Source organism: Oryzias latipes, chromosome 19, assembly GCF_002234675.1.
Source record: "Oryzias latipes chromosome 19, ASM223467v1".
NCBI lineage: Eukaryota > Metazoa > Chordata > Actinopteri > Beloniformes > Adrianichthyidae > Oryzias > Oryzias latipes.
Window position 1 is genome coordinate 6,381,349 of NC_019877.2, and position 17,641 is coordinate 6,398,989.

Below are 17,641 nucleotides of genomic sequence, written 5' to 3' on the forward strand. Positions count from 1 at the left end.
GGGGAACTTGAATATTAACAGAGAGGTTGTTTGGGGCCCCATAAAAATGAGCTTTGCGACTGTGATCTGCATCTAAACAAAAGTTGGTGCAGATCAGCAATGACACTAAACCCAGACCCTCATTAAAGCTTGTGGCTTCTTCTAAACACCCTTTTAAACCTCAAATTGCCCTTTCTAATGGAAAAGAGTAAAAGAAAATATAAAGTCATATTTATAAGTGAAACAAACTGACTCTTTTGGCAGAAACAAGAACAGCTGTGATGTCATAAAAGAGCAGCACTGGGGCAAATCGACTGAAGTCTCAATTGATTACAGTGACTGGAGGTAAACAGAATTATTTTATACTCAAAAGCAACTCTGGAACAGGCGGTTTGATTGGATATAAGCAGCTGGAAAAGCTCACCGCTGGATCAGCATCACTGGCCAGGACCGTGGTCACGATGGTTCCCTTGACGGCGTTGGGGGCGACCATCCCTTGATACAGCGGCTGACTGAACTCTGGGGAAAAGTCATTCATGTCCTTGAGAGGAACCAGAGAAGTAGATACTATATTAGAATTGTAAGGATGCAGTAGATCTATCAGAACATTTCTCACTCCCTCAGATTAATAAAGTCATCATAGACTCCAATTTACGCAATTATGCAAGAAAAAATAAGAATTTATCTCTGAAGAGAGGACAAAAGATTACTTGTCAACCAGGAGGACCAGAATGGTTTCCAACAGCAACAGTATTAAAACTGTCAGGGTCTGTGTGTAAGAAATGGCACCGCAAAGATTCTTTTTTTTAACGGGTTATGCAAATGATGCATTTCCAATATGACTTTGAAGGATGGGAGAAAAGCAGGCAATCATTCCACAAAAGGTAGATTAGTTCTCCGTAATTGTTCAGATGCAGATATCAGAACTAGCAGGACATTTACCTATCAAAGCAAATTTAGCAATTATGCAGAAACACTGGAATGAATGGGGAAAATGACAGATAGGACACCACGATGCAAGGTAAATATCGTCTCAAAAATCTCATAGAATCAGAGCCAGAGCATTGTGAGGCTCAAAAAGATTAGTATGAAAGTACTTTGGTCCTGTGACAAAAAAAGAAAAAGAATTTTGGTCGGGAAAAACCACAGTTTGAGTTTGGAAACGTTCAAACCAATCCTCTGGATTTGGTATATTCCCCATGTCTTTAGACTGCACACAGTGTTTTCTCAGGCAAGCATGATACAAACACAATTTATCTCAATTCTTGACTATCTGTTTCTTTAAAGTCCCATATTTTTTATTTATTTTAAAAGGGATCCCAGTGGTCTTTTAATTATACTTATAGAACCTGTGTCATCTTCTAGAATAAAGTTTCTGCAGAGAAGCAGTAGCTGTTGGCAGGATTGTTGGCTTGGAGTAAGCCTCTTCTCATTTCCCATCATCCCTTTTGTCTATACTGTCTCCCTCTAGCTTACAGCCCCTGACAGCCCTAACCTAACATTACCGGTGAAACTAAAATGGCGAGCCATACAAGAGTTTTGAGCCAGATGCCACCTCATACAAGGAAAACGAAGACGTTTCCAGCATTTTTTCAACTGCACCTGATTCACAATGTTATGAAGCAAGAAATACTCAGAAAGGCAATTTTAAGCTTGATTTTCTCAATACATCCCCTTTATCATCAGAGAAATGCCACAAGAACAAGTAAAAAAAAACAGCACAGACAAAAACAGTGCACAGAGAAAGATCATAGCTTGGTTTCAAACTAAGACCCTCTAGCTGTAAGACAAGAGTGCTAACCACTATATCACGGGACAACCCCTTACATCCATGAAGGAACCTGAATTGTGTTTCTTTTTTTATTTATTTATTGTTAGTTTTAAACACTTCTCTTTGAATAAACAGATATTACTTTTACATCAGGGTTTAGGGAAACTAATCCTGAGAGCTTTCTGACCTCATAAAAGAAAGGAAAAGTTAGGTTTTGAATTTATTTAAAGTCTTTTTGAAGATATAAATTGAAGATTTTTATGGTTAGGTGGAGCATGGGTATAAAATATTCACTAACTTAGTGTTGGGATACTTCGGTTTGGCGGATAGTATAAAGGCTTTGCTAAATGTCAAGATGAACACGTACTTTCTTTTTCATCTAAAGTACTTTGAAGGGGAACAAACTTTGCTCTCCTGCCGTTTGGACCACGTGATAAACCCACCATTATTCTGACCGTAACAGATGCCACTCCAGGCGGCATGGCACCCTCCATGTCGACAGCCTCTACAGTGAGCGTAAATGTGGCGTCAGATTTGTTCAGAGCCTCGAAGTCCAGAGCCCTGAGAACCACCAGCTCCCCAGTAATGGGGTGGACATAGAACAGCTCTGTTATTTCAGGATCCAGGCTTTCAGTTCCGATTCGATACATGAGGTTGGAGTTGAGGTCTGGGTCTGTCGCCTAAAGAAAAAAAAAAAAAAGGAATATTGTCAATGCAGGATTGAAGTCTGGGGCAGCATTTGATTCATCAAAGGCTATGGCACACAGTCACTACGTACATTTTGCTCATTTTCCGACGGGTCTTTACATGAATTCGGTTTTGAGCTGTTCAAAATTTTTGGTCGGTTCAGAATTACGCAGTGTAAGCATATTGTATGTAGTCTTTACACAATTATTAGGTAAATCTTACGCAATTGTGCGTGATTTTTGTGAGATGCATACGCAGATTTGTGGCTTTTTTTGTGGCCACGACCATTCCACGAATGTCTATCGGACCTTTCAACACGATGTATAACTGTTATGTTGCGTATATGGCGCACATATCACGTTAAAATTACGTAATTGACGCACAAATTAATAAATTGCATATAAATAGTGCAATAATCGCACACATTGGTTTACATGTTCTTTGCATGGCTTATTTCTTCTGTTGTTTTAACGTAGTTCATTCATGACACATCTGTGGCAATTTCATGTAAAGACCACAACTTTTCTCACTTTATCCAGACATATTCACGTATGATCAATTATCATCCGGCCAATATGTGCAAAATGTACATAGTGGCTGCAAGACGCAACCTTTTAAGTGTGTTTCACCCTCCACTACCTTATGTAGGCATTTGAGATACATCCATAAAATAGTTTAATTAGTCAATTGGCATTGCCCCTTTTCTGTTTTTCAGGAAGACTGCACAGTTTATTCCTAACAGATATTGTCAAAACTGATATGTATCATTAGTGAACTGACCTTTCCACCTCAAGACAAGCTCACCTTTAATTGGAGAATGACAGTATCTTTTGGGCTGTTCTCGGGCAGATTGACGTGGTAAGATTGCTGGGAGAATACGGGGCTGTTGTCATCCACATCCAGAACGGTGACATTGAGCGTCAGTCTGGATCGCCGTGGGTCAACCGCTCCATCCGAGGCTTCGACAACGAGGCCATAGTGGCCTTTCACCTTCAGGGTCACAGGGATTTGTGATTAAAAGTCAACACTGCCGAGGCAAAAAAATATTTAACAACTCTGCCACTGTTTGCTGCCGTCTGTTTTGTGCTGCATCCAGGAAATCTGCCATTCGTGTGGAACAAATCTGTGACTCCCTCTGACCTCTCTGTCCAGAGGCACGGCAGTCGTGATGAACCCGCTGGCGTTGATGGAAAACAGTGTCTGGTAGTTGATGAGCTGATAATGGACCTGACCATTTGCCCCCAAATCTGGATCGGTTGCCTAAACCAAGACACAAAGAAAACAAAAGCTAACTAAACAGGGGAAAGTCCTTTTTTCTTCTTTTTTTTTTTATAAAAGTGAAGCTCAGAAATTTAGTATGAATAACAAGTGATGCTCAAAAATCTTGTTTTTAAAATAGTACACATGAACGCCTATGGCAACTTTGATCAAGTAACTTTTACAAAAAGAAAGGGATATTTTGGCTCAAAGTTCAAATTAGCGTCTCATTTGAGAAAAAGGTAAACAGGAATCCTCCCGAAGACACTGTTGTCGCTTAGCTAGGTCAAAGCCTCCGAGACAACAGCTTGCTGCAGACAGATGAAGTGTTTATCAGCTTTTGCTTGGTGTGAAATTTACCAAGAGTAACAGCAGCGGCTCAAACTTAACAGCTTTCACGTTCAAATATGGTGTATGATAATAACTGCGCAGTGTAAAAGCTTGTTCTGATCCCATAGGAGATAAAAAAAAATCCTTTTGATGCCTTTTATTTTGGAAGCTCCCTGTTTTTATGAGTACCATTTTAAATGGGCGAACAAAACACGTTTCCTAAAACGTTTTTTGAACATTACTATGACTTCTTTAATAAAAAAGAAAAGTCGATTTTAAAACAAAAGCCTGCCAAACTGACGGTTTTTCCTTTTAAAGTGTAATTAAAAAAGTACATTTTAAACCTTTTTTCCTCATAGGCTGGCTTTTCCGTTGCCTGTTCAAAACATTTTCTTTTTCCTACAACCAGTGTTGCCAGATGGAGTCACGGTTTTCCAGCCCCAAAGTCATCTAAAAAGCTGCCACACCCACACAACCACCCACCCACACACACACACACATATGTACACTGTCAAACATCGAAGTCGATCACAAAAAGAAATAAGGAAAGCGAAGACCCAGAAACAATCAAATACTAGGTGTTCTTGTACAACTTGTTATCATGAACAAAAGAGATTTTTTTTTGGTATTTTTTACTTTTCATGCATTTATTTCAGGGAAACTATAAACAAACCTCCTTGTAAAATCGTATTGAAGAGTGGTTTGATTTTTAAAAACTTGTTTGCTGTGAGGTGAAGCCATTGAATGCATATGAGAACTGGACTGAGTGACTCCTCCCCCTCACATTCCAAACAGGAAATACCAGCTGGTCCCAACAAGCTGAAATCCCACAGACTTTTAAAATGAAATAAAGAGCTAATACTCAGTCATTGTATTTGTCAGAATAACCATACTTCCTTTGCTTCCCCTTTTTTTTTTTTGACAGTTCTTGATATTTTTGCTGTAGAGCAAATTATTCATTCTGACCAATGAAGTGCCGCAATATTAGTAGGCGGTCTATTGTCGAAAAATCGAAGCGTTTAACAGACACTTATTTTAATAACTAAGAACTGCCCAACTGACCGCAAATCTGCTCAAATTATGTCCACTCATCCAAAGCTAATATTTCTTCAAAACCCACCTATTAGGTAGGAAACTACCCAAACTGGCAACACAGCTTTCTAACACTTAGTGCTCCTTATTTTTTTACATTAAAAACAGAAAACTCCCAATAAATGGTTTTAAAAACATACATAAAATTATATGTGAAGCTACTTCTTTAATGTGTGGAGGAAGTTAGCCATTTAATATTGTATAAAGTTCTATTTATTTCTATCCTTATACGCGTTCTTATGTCTGAAGTTTTTCAATGAAAAGTCTAACTTTACAGCTGAAGTAACCTAAGGCGATGACTCTCTGACTCTCTTGCATTTCCCTGGTGTGAACTTTTTTTTTTTTCTTTTCTTTTCCCCGCTGCAATTTTCGTCCTGAGAAATCAAAGTTATTTTACAACCAGTTCTTAAAATCTGCCAGAGTTAATGAAACAGTAGTTTCAATTTTCACTCGGAAATAAAGCCTCGCTGTGATTTCCTTCCTTTGTTGCCCTTCTTTCATCAGACTTCAGAAACCATTCTGCAGTCAAACCTTGACTTCCATTCCCCATCATCTCTCTCAACTAGTAGAATAAGGTTGCAAGAAGGTGACAAATTGCTCGCCGGTGTTCCTTTTGGCCTGTCATTGTGTTCGTCCTGTGCAATCAGCATTCTGACTACATAAGAATGGATGCAACCAGAGCGGATACTTTTACATGGAGAGCTATTTCCCTATTTGTAGGCAAGAAAAAGGTAATTTGTAACTGACTGATGAGAGTTTTTTTGTTTTGTTTTTGTTTTTTAAAGGCAATTTTTTGCACGGAGTGGCTAAATCCCATTAAAACAAAACATCTAATCAAAGTTCAAACAAAAACCTAAAATGACTTCAAACATCCTAAATTATATTTAATTACTAAAATAATTATGGATTTAAGTATTCCCGTGGACCACAAATTAAAAGTTGCATGCACTTTTTACCAGTCGAATGCTTAATATCCATTTCTCATTTAGTATTTAGAATCCACTTGCTTTGCTGTCATTACTTGCAGTGACCCATTTTTGCACACTCTTCCAATTTCCCTCATTAAACTTTCATCGCATCTCGCTCGGTGACGGTTAGAATGAGTGGAAATTAGACTCTTTTCCACAGCGGGGGTGTTATGGAGATTCTTAGAGAAAAATGATGACCTCTTGGTGTTATTTGTAGTCAGTGCTTGATCACTACCTGGGGGACGGGGTGTGTTGGAAATTTAATGATGCATCCGGCTTTTTGAGGATAATCGCGGGCGGTTTGGACAAGGAGGAAGATTAACAGACAGACAAAAGTGGGAGCCAATCTGGATGGAGAAAAAGGAGGATACTAAAGATACTTATACTGAATGAGAACAAGGGGACACACATGGGGTAGGTTAACTGTCAATAAGAAACAATTGCATAAATACAAAATTGTGCACAAGTTAATACTTTGTGCACAGCTTAAAATGAAAAATATGAATACAACATTTAGTTTTACCTGTCAGTTCTGAATATGATTTGTCTTTGTTTTGAATATGACTCTTTTTTTTGTCTTCAATAATACATTTCCCCAGTTATCAAAAGATATCATGGGGTCACAGGCATATTCCCAAAACATTGATTTAACTAAGTGAGCATGCGCCTTGAGCCTATTTTATTGAACTATGATAGAATTAAATTTTTTAGAAATTTTTTGATCCCTTAGATGGGAAATTATCTTAATGCCATAGCTCTGTTAAATAAATAAAAAACAGATCATAACAGCGACGTCCTGCCGCATTTTTTGTTGCAAGAACAGCTGATCGTAAAAAAAGAATGCACCGGACCCGGACATGATGGGGAAAAAAGCAGCAGACATCCCTCTTGTTAGGTGTAAAAAAAAAAAAAGTTCCTTGTTTGTCAAAAAGAGTTGATAATAAGAGAATGATCAAACAAAATAAGAAAAAACAGAACAGGCGGCCGAGGAATCCCCGCTTCCCTGCTGCCGCTGGCCAAAGCCGGCAGTGGGCAGCTACATCTGCACATTACGAATGGATCACAACATTTTACTGCCGCAAAGCACAGCAGAATACTGCACCAGTTTGAGCAGGAGGCGCACAAAAAAAACAATTAAGGAGATATTCACAAATTCTAACTTCGGTGCTCAAAAACCCTTAAATGCTTAAAACTGACAGCAAGTGTCTGTATTGGTTTGTCCTAACCTGGATATATGTATATATGTATATATATATATATATATATATATATATATATATATATATATATATATATATATATATATATATATATATATATATATATATGTATATATATATATATATATATATATATATATATATATATATATATATATATATATATATATATATGTATATATATATATATATATATATATATATATATATATATATATATATATATATATATATATATATATATATATTTCTTTTTATTAATTAATTTGAGCTATAATTGGATGTACAGGTGAGTTAATCTCTGCCTCCATCTTTCATTGTCTTGTCCTCGACCTCAAGTGTCACTTTAAACCGCTCCTTAAGAGGAATTACTCTTAAAAACAAGAATGCTGTCTACTTAATTTCTAGTTTGCTTAATGTCTCTGGATCCTTTACTTCCACCATCGCTGGCTCTGCCTTTTAGGTAAAGGTGTTAATGGAGCTTTTGCTTCAGATTAATCAGTTTATCATTTTCTTTCCTGATTATTTTCCCACCTTTACTGCAGCTTTAGTTCTCGGTTGAACTATTGCTGCAGGGTCTGCAACTAAAACATATTTGCTAGGATTTCTGTTGTGCAGCACTACATAAACTAAAAGAACCAGCTTCCATAACCGTGTCAGCTGTCTGGATAGCTGATTGTAGAATAGGGTTTAATTTTCTTAAAATGTTAAAGCTAAAAAAATAGATACATATTGTACCATTTTTAGCCAAACTACAAAAATCTTAAATGTTTTTTTTGGACATAGTTTCTGCAAAGTGGCAGTAGTTTAATGGAGATTTATCTCTGATTAGTGGGCGGGACTGTTGTTGCGGAGAAACCCCGCCCCCTTCCTGCTGCTGAGAGCTTGGAGCACGGAGCTTGTGGCCCATCCAGCCCACCCGTTATTCACAATGGTTTAAATAAAAAATAGTAAAAAATGCAATTTTAAGTTTCATTTGTTTTATATATGTCCTCCTTTATCTGAAAGAACATGTTAAAAACACCAAAAACATGTTTTAAATTCATCACAGTATGTACCACAACCAGTTCCAGTAGCAAGTTCCATCCATACTAAAAGTAATAGCATCAGAACAAAAATAAGTGTAACTTCATGCTTTGCTATGTATTTCTCCTCCATCAGAAAAGCTGAGCCTGTTTTGCGCTGCACGTTTATTGACTGCACTAATAGTTGTCAACAGCACTATCCGGGGGGGGAAGCGATCACAGCAAAGATGGTGCCAATTTATTTATTTATATTCTTTCTTCGTTTCACCCAACACGTGCAGAGGGTGATTTATTCCTTTCTGTGGGTCGTCGGTGTGCAAAATCAGCAAAAATCATCCCATGTCTCGCTTAAGGAGAAGAAGAAAGCTTCTGCATCTTGTGCGGCGCCAGAGGGATTATGAGGGCAGCCGAGGAACAAACAAACCTGCACACCCATCGAGGATTCATCTGAGTGCCTCTATTTTACACAAAACGTTTCACTATCAGGCTCACATGCTATTATGTGATATCCATGGGAGTAATCTCCAGCCTTTTCAACATGAAAAAAAAAAAACTTCTTAATTAGCTGAAAGCAGCTTTTGTTGTTTAATTCCTATCAGTCAGTATTTTGTGCTATTCAAATCTATTGAACAATCTTAGATTTATGCATTAAAATGTTCCATGTGAGGCTGTTGTTTAAGATGGAGAATTCACCATAACAATAAAAAAACAAATACATTTATGAGAATAAAGTCATACCATGAGATTTTTTTTTATAAAAATACATTTGTAAATTTATGGGAAAAAGATTGTGATTTTATGAGACTAGAGTTGTGAATGTATGGGAAACATTTGATAATTTTAAAAGATTAAAGTCCAATGAGAAAAAATGTGTATTTTTAAAAAAATAGTCCTAAATTTACAAGAAAAAGGTTGTCTTTTTCGAAGAATAAAGTTATTACATTCATGAGGAAAGGGTAATCATTTTCTGAGAATATAGTCGTACATTTATGAGAGAAAAAGACGTAATTTTAAAAGAATAAAAACTTACATTTATGAGAATAAAGTGATACATTTATGAGAAAAAGGTCGTAATTTTATGAGAATACTCATAATTATAGTTTATTCTCGTAAAATTTTAAGACTTTATTCTCGTAAATGTATTTATTAATTTTTTATTTTTTCGGTAGCCACAATACGTAGTATTGTAGTAGTTCACTTATTTTGTGAAAGTTTTTATTTTTTGAAACTAAAAAAACACGAAATTTATGCAGAGACGGCCGCCTCCATCACATTATATTTTTTTCTGTCCTCTCATCTGTCACCTTTCCCCTCCCATGTTCTCCCATTACTACAGCGTTCCTCACTTCTTTCCCTGTCTCATACCTGCACCTGCAAATCAAGGTCGGGAACATTCACTCTTTAGAAAAACTGTTCAATAGATACTGGTATAGATTCTGGTTTGGAGCAATGCCCAGAGTCGTGTCTTGCTCAGCCCCCTTTGATACCATGCTGTCTGTTTTGCCTTGGAATACATCCAAAGGGTCTTGAGAAGGAGGAAATGTAGTACGGAAATACTTTCAAGTGTCCTCTCTGCAGATTAGAGTGAGTTTGCAATGTTTAATTTGGAACTCCACCAAAGCGATGAGCAAGAGTTATAATTAGGAATGCTTTGAACGGAAACGATCTCTTTAAAGGTGTGTGGATTTATGAGTTTGGAAAAAAGGGCCAAAAAAAAGTTAATTTAAGAAGCAACGTTTTGAACCCTCAACTGTAGAACCTATTAAATGCGTGATTTACTGAAAATCCAACACAAGGGTCAACGATTTATCGCAAGTAGTCATATTTCTGAACCTAAGACTCTTGAATAATATTTGTTACCTGGCAAAGTGACAGACTGATCAAAGGCCAACTGACAGCCGTGTACAAAGGCCATGAATTAAGCTTGGAGCAAATCCAAGTAAGCATGGGACCAAGGAGGTATAGTCATGATCAAAGCCCATGAAACTGTCAGATTTACCCACAAACGTTTTATAGGACTATGTATGACACACTAGTTCAGAAATCTTTAGGAACTGGATATAAAGATCTGGATTCAGCAGAGGGCACCTCTTCTATAAATTCTTATATTTTTACTTGTCCTAAATGTTTGATCTACCTTCACAAATGTAATCAATTTAAACGCCAGTGCAAATGGATGCAAGGAAGGTTACCAGTACAATTTCCAAAGTCCTTTCATCCGACAAGAATCCCTACCTTGAGCTGCTTTTTGATAAAATATCATTAAAGTCATCACTTAGAGATGTTGAAATCAAATTCTACAATCAACATTCATGCAAAGATGAAAACCCATTCTTCCAAAGTGCAGCATATTTTAAATCACTTTCATTAATTTAAAAAAGGTACTTTCAAAAGAACTTATTGGGATTTATTTTGTGTTTTTTGTTTTCATCTGTGCTGTATGTTTACAATATCAAATGAAGTAAAACATACTTTTGTTTTGAGTACTAATTTCTTTCTACAATTATATTTTGCATCGGCACATGTCCTCAAACTCAGTTGTCTTCATTTTTATGCAATATATTTGGAAAAGCATGTGCTGTGCTGCTTAGAGACACCATGACATTCACAAGATGTTCAAAAAGTAGGTTTTTAGAAGTAAAGGACAGAAAAGTTGTTTTTTTCTGCATTTACAACACACTTTAATATGAGGCAACGGTGGATGCGGTTTAGTAGTATTTTTATGGTCTCCTGGAAAAACTCCACGTTTGCAATTTCAACAAACCAAATACGCATAGATTTGCTGCTTCACAGTTCAAACTGCCATTTTAGATTAGAGCACATTCTAAGCACATTGTACGCATGTCTTTTGTGTACTCCTTGCATGCAGCCGGATTGTTAGAAATAAGGTACACAAAGTATAGTGTAAGGGCATCCAATGGGCTTCTCTTAGAAACAATTTGTTGCTCCCTTTATTGTTGTTACAACTCAGGCAGGTTTGAATAGAAAAAAAGGAACAAATTACTGGATAATTATGACTGGTTAAAGTGTCATTAAAATTGTGTCAGACATCAGCTTAGTTTGGATGTAAGAACAGACAAATCATCGAGTTTAATAGAGCTGTGCACCTAGAGGCCCACGCCTGCACACAGTGTTCTCAAGCCTTTTTTTCCCCATTGTGTGAGCAAAGTCCTCTGTGGATATTAAACTGCCCTAATCACAAAGCTACCACGGTTTACAAGATCCTGTTAGTGATCTAGAGTCTCAATGGATAATCATATCAGAAAATTCAATTAGAGCTGGGAAAGTTTGCCTGTAGTGTGCGTCTGTATTAAGGTTACTTGTTTAAAGATCAATCACTAAATATTGACAATCTTTGGGGATGCATATCTTTAAAACTACACACAAATAATCATCATTTTTAGCAGATAAATTGGAAAGCTGCTCACTGATTGGCTGACTTAACCTGAGGGGATTGTAGCAAAAAGTGGTTGCAAATTAGACACAAATTCAGGCAGTCTAAATAAAAAATACTCATATATCCATTGAAATGTTTATAACTTTTACTGCTCATTTTAATGGATGTATACAGTAGGCCATGTCCCACAGCCATTGCAAATATTTTGCGCATATTGCATGACTGAAAAGTGGTGGAACGTGAATTTATGTGGAAAATTATTATTCAAGTTGTGGTCTTTAGGGTGAAATTTGTATCACAAATGAACAACTATAAAACCACAAAAGTACAAATAAACCATGCAAAGAACACATAAATAAACGTAGAACATGAACCGTGTGTGATTATTGTGCTGTTTATAAGCGAATTAGTGATTTGTGCATTAATTCTGTAATTTGAAATTGATATGTGCGCCGTATACACAAAGTAAAACTTAGACAACAGTGGTACATGCGTGAAACTTATTGCGAGTATGGATCTCGCAAAAATCAAGCACAATTGTATAAGATTTACGAAACAATTGCGTATAAAATACACGTAAACTGCGTAATTTTCAACCGACCAAATAGTTTGAACAGCTTCGATCTAAATTCATGCAAAGACCTGTCAGCCATAATATAAACATTATTATTATTAAAAAAATAGCTTAGCCTCAAATGCAAAAGGGGTTTATACAAATATGCACTTTGTTTGTCAGAAGATCCATAAACATCTATTGTAACAGTAAAATCTGTCCAACACAAGAGGCCTTCAGCTCTTATCTGCTAGCTCAGCTGATGGACAGGCCAAGTAAAAAAAAAAAAAACAGAATTCATGTAAAGACCCGTCAGACGAAACCCTTGATGGAAATCTGCGCATAATGACAAATGACAAACGCCAGAAAGACTTATGAATTACATATATTACGTGTGTATCCTGAAAGCCCGAAATTTCATATGTGGAAAATGCGCAGAATGTTCGTAGTGGCTGTGTGACATGGTCTTAAGGTCATGCATTAAGCACTGCACTGTCATAAAGTAAATTTTTAAGTACATGGTAACAAGTATAAGTATCATAATATTGACCTGTGCTAAAGACATAGGCGGTGATTTAAAATCATGTATGCTTGGAGTTTATCCATTTTTCAACAAACTTTTCTGTAATAACATGTTTTGCTGCACATTAAAAATTCCCCAGGATCACTTTGTACTTTTCAGAAACAATCATTTCACAGTGAGCAACTACACCACATAGCCAACAGGGAGTAGAGGTAATAGGTGTGCTTGTATGGATGTTGTATAACTGTTTTGTGACTGTGTTTATGCGTTTTTGCCTACCTTGACCTGTCCAACAAAAGCATGATTCTCCTCTTCTGTGACGCTGAGGTTCACTGGCAGCGAAGAATTGAAAACTGGATCATTGTCGTTGACGTCAGTCACCACAATGTTCACTATTGCGGTAGAAGTCTACACAAACACACATGCAGAAGGTTTAGTTTTTACCAAAAAGGAAAATAGTGTTTTTTGCATAAAAGTGATCTGATGAACTGGATTGTAGATCTATTATTTAATAGTGGAGTGTAGCATAAACAGCAGTGGAGAGAGCATGAACCATCACATCTAAGAAGTGTCCCATGCATGCAGACACGATAAACCAACTCATTGACCTAGTGGTAGAGTGTAGTGTCCACCTTGATACTGGTAGGTTGTGGGTTCAAATTCACCGCCGAACCTTACCAAAGACTCTAAATTCGAATCTGTATTCTTCCCCTACCCCTAAATATTATCTCTACCCCACCAATTCTGGGGTATTTGGAGGGGTATGATTGTCCCAAAATAGTTTTTTTCAAGGCTAACCCTCACGACGGAGGGATGCCGAGCCCTCGCCGCGAGGGTGTTCCACGTTGCGCTTTTCTTCATGTGGGTGTGCTCTTATGCACAGGAGCTTACATTTAAATGTAAGTAATGACTTTTTGTTTTAGTATGACCTTTATAAAGATATAAAACTAATGTTGTAATATCTTTTCAAGTGCTAAGAGCTAAGCGCTAATGTACCTGACCAACAACTATTCATGATGTCATCGAGTGGGAGTAACGTCTGAATTTTAAAACACTTTTCCTTAACTCTCTTTTAAGAGGACTAAATATAGGGGTAGGGAGACGCTGTGGGGGTAGGGCAGGGGTGGGCAATTCCAGGCCTCGAGGGCCGGTGTGTCTGCATGATTTCCAGACATCCTTGCCCTACTCATGGCTGATTACCTGGTTCAGGTGTGTCCAGCCAATCAGAACATGCCAGAGCAGGGTATGCTGGAAAACATGCAGGAATGCGGCCCTCAGTGCCCACCTCTGGGGTAGGGGAACATTTTGGATTTGGCCCAAAAATTTGATCTAATTCCTCACTTCTTGACACTTAGCATTAGGGGGTTGGTTTGGGGGATTTAAAACATCAAATGTTTTCCTGGCGCGGCTGTGTTCGCAGCTCACCGTTACCCGAGGGGGTGGGTCAAACGCGAAGGACAAATTTCACACACCCAGGTGTGTGACAACTTAAGGAGCTTTCGTAGACTGGAAGTCTTCCATGAAAAATAAGAAAAAGGCCTTGCTTGATTTTCAAAATAAAACACTACATCTGGACTTTCCAATGAGTCTTGTCAAATCATTGACGTTAGGACACCACACACTTTTGAGATGTTTCCGTTGGGACTTGAGGTTCTGCAGATGGACTAAAACTGCTCTGGTGATACTATGCTCCACAAACCTTGATTTTTCAGTGGTCTCAGTCTACCTGGTCTTTGTTTTTAACTGTACTAATCAAAACAAAAACTGTATAAAACTGCATTTACTACATAGTATTACTTTTACTGAAGTTAAGGTCTTCCATAAACTCAAGCGTTACAATGTTTCAGTTTAGGCCTCAGTCACAACTGCCCCTACAGGTGGATATGGGGTGTCTAAGGGGCGGCAAACCTTTATGGGGCATGCAGGTGGCCCACAAAAAATATCAAGGTCGTGTTAGTGTGATGAGTGCGTAGTTTTTGTGGGTTCCTTGCGCGCAGCCTGACTGTTGGAAATGACGAAATTAGACAAGAGTGTAGTTTGTGTGGGATGTCCTACGGGCAATTACGTATCACCTGCACACCCTGTTTGAGTAGCCTTTGCACATGGTCAGTAAGGAGCCAATACTCACACCTTACAATACCTATAGTGTACCGTAAGACACCCTTATGTCTCCTCAAAATTCATTTACCACACGCACTACTATGGTACATTCCATTTTAATGATGTAAGGTGGCCACACGAGACTCAAAACATACCTAGGCTCCCCTTAAAATGGGGCTGCTCCTGTCTACGACCCTCCACACACAACACAAAAACCCATATCACCCAAACAGACAAAGGCTAAGGCTAAGGTTAATCTTTTCTTGAAAATCAGGCCTAAAAAATAACCAATTGAAGAATTTTAAAGTGGAAACAAGCTCCTAAGAAAAACTAGCCTTTTCTGGTAACAGGTGTTTTAACAGAAAATATGTCACTTTTGGCAGGTGCCGTCTGTATGTTCATGTCTACAGAGTCAAGAACTGAACTAGACAACAGGAAGTGGCTATTAAGCTAAAATAAATAAACTAAGAGGATCAGCCATAAACTTCTACTCTGAAGCTATGTGTGACATTGTCTCTGTTTAGTTTAGTTTTGTTTAGAAATCAGCTATTGTATTTTACAACTGATGTTGTGTTTTGTAAAATTAGTGAGAACGGTTGAGACAACTGTGCTGTAACATTGGGTTATATAAATAATATGAATGGAATTGTAATAGTTGGCACACAATGGTGTGGTACTTGTGTTACCACACAAGTTTTCGTTGTGTTTTCTGACATTTGTGAACGTCGTCTGTCTTCTTACAACACAAATGCATTTAGTTGATTAGTCATTCTCAGTTGTTCTAACATAGTGTAAGCGCATAAGGCTGATTTGTTTGTTTCTCTGAGGCTCTATCACATACTGGCAACCTATCCAGACTTTCCTCTGCCTTTTGCTCAAGGACAAAGGGGACAAACCCAGCCTCCTAAAGACTAAGCCGAATAAGCAGGCATAGAAAACTGATGGATGGCATTAGAGTAAATCCCACTAAGTAACCCTGTAAGGACAAAGGAGTAGTGAAAAGAGAAAATGATGAAAAGGTAGGCTTTTTCTTAATTTGACTCATAATAAGATGTCAAAGATTATACTTTAAAAAATAAATTGGTATGCTGAGAAGGAGTTGAGTAATGTGCATCAGTTAGATGAAAAGAAATAAGTGTGTGTGTGTTGCAGTGTATGTTTAAAGCAGTTGGAGGTAAAAATAGAATTTTTAGTCAATGGTAACATTAAATGCTCATTCATTCATAATTTTTTTAGCAACTTTTTGGTTGTGATGTCATTAAAATGTAGACTGGTGGCAAAGCACAAATAAAGAGTCTGTGCAAGCTTGATTTTGATTCAGGTTTTCAAGAAAGCGTGTAGTTTTTGCAAGAAGTAAACTTTTATATTTTGGTTTATAGGTGTATTTCTTTAAACAGTTGTTGCTTAAAAGGCCACATTCCATGTCCCAGTGGTTAGATTCCATTGAGATACCCCCCAATCCTATGGCAGGAACTATGGTCACTCTATGCTTGCCTGCAAGCCCAAGGATGGAACCCCAATGATGGTGTTTTGAAGGGTATAATGGGTTTTAATGGATTGATTGAAAGATGTCCATTAAGTATGTTAGAACTGCTCTTAGTCTGACTTTCACCTTGGATCTGTCATTGATGGGTGACCTTACCAGTGCATTTGCCCCAAACATAACAGCCTCTAGGATCACTCAAGCTCTCAAACCTTGCAACCATGTTAAGATAACAGTTTATGGAGGGGTTCAAATAAGACTGGGTCATGTGATCAACGGGCGGATAGGTGGGTCATGTGATTGGTGTGTTGCAGCGGTGTCAGAATCCAGGCTTTGAGGGCCGGTCTCCAACATGTTTTCCCACCAACCTGCCATTTGTTACGGCTGTGGCCGTATTTGATTTTGTTTTGTTTGTTTGTTCTGTGTTTTGTGTATTTTTGTTTGTATGTCTATGATTATTTGCAGGTGTGGTGCTGAAAAGGGTGTGGCCTCCACTTGGTCCAGAGCTGGTGGAGGCAGCCTTTAAAGCCACCACTTGGACCTCCAGCCAGTGGGAAGGGAGCCTTGCTGCAACAGTCTCCACTGCAGCTTGGCCCTCTTCTCCATTTTGTTTTTGATTTCACCTCTTGTTTAGTTGTGTGTTGCACTTTTGTATTTTGTATTCGTAGTTCTTCGTAGTTTGTATTTTTGTGCCCACACTGATTAGTCTTTTGGTTTATAGTTATATTTAAGTGAAGCTGTAGGGGTGAACTGCCATTTTGTTTAGTACATGTTTTCTCCTGTTTTTGTTAGGTTAGGGAGGTTAGAGTTTTGTCATTTATTTCCCTTTCCTTTCATTTACAGGTAAGATTACATGTTTCAGTTAGTTGGGGTTTTGTTTGTTATTTTGGCCTGGGTTCACCCTGAAGCCTTTGCTTCACTTTTAGTTCGTATTGATTGTTTGTGAATTTGTAAATAAATTTGATATATTTTGTTTGGAGACATTCGTTTGGTGTGTGTTAATTTAACTTTGGTTGCCAAACCTTTACTTTTTTATGTTATGCCCCTTCGTTGCCCCTAGACACACGAGGGGACGTAACATAATTGGGGGCTCGTCCGGGATCTGAACCCAGGACCTCTCGCAGCTCCTTACTGAGACATTGTATTGAAGAAGGAGCTGGGTTCTAGAATTATAGGTCAATCTATGTTCTTACCCTCAAAATGATAATAATCTTTAGGTCATGACCAAAGGATATCATCTCAGAGACAGGTACTAA

At 37.8% G+C, this 17,641-nt stretch overlaps 1 protein-coding gene across 3 annotated transcripts in view; it reads right to left on the minus strand.

Annotated features, from left to right (window-relative positions):
• The window catches only part of LOC101164350 (protocadherin-15), a 231,738-nt gene that overhangs the window by 73,406 nt on the left and 140,691 nt on the right, over window positions 1-17,641 (minus strand). For all 3 annotated transcript variants that reach the window (XM_020711888.2, XM_011487983.3, XM_020711887.2), the window contains exons 20-24: window positions 13,082-13,210; window positions 3,578-3,697; window positions 3,242-3,427; window positions 2,194-2,430; window positions 404-520 (exon numbers count right to left, since the gene is read on the minus strand). In XM_020711888.2, the coding sequence (XP_020567547.1) occupies window positions 404-520; window positions 2,194-2,430; window positions 3,242-3,427; window positions 3,578-3,697; window positions 13,082-13,210 (789 nt within the window). The remainder of the gene's footprint in view (window positions 1-403; window positions 521-2,193; window positions 2,431-3,241; window positions 3,428-3,577; window positions 3,698-13,081; window positions 13,211-17,641) is intronic.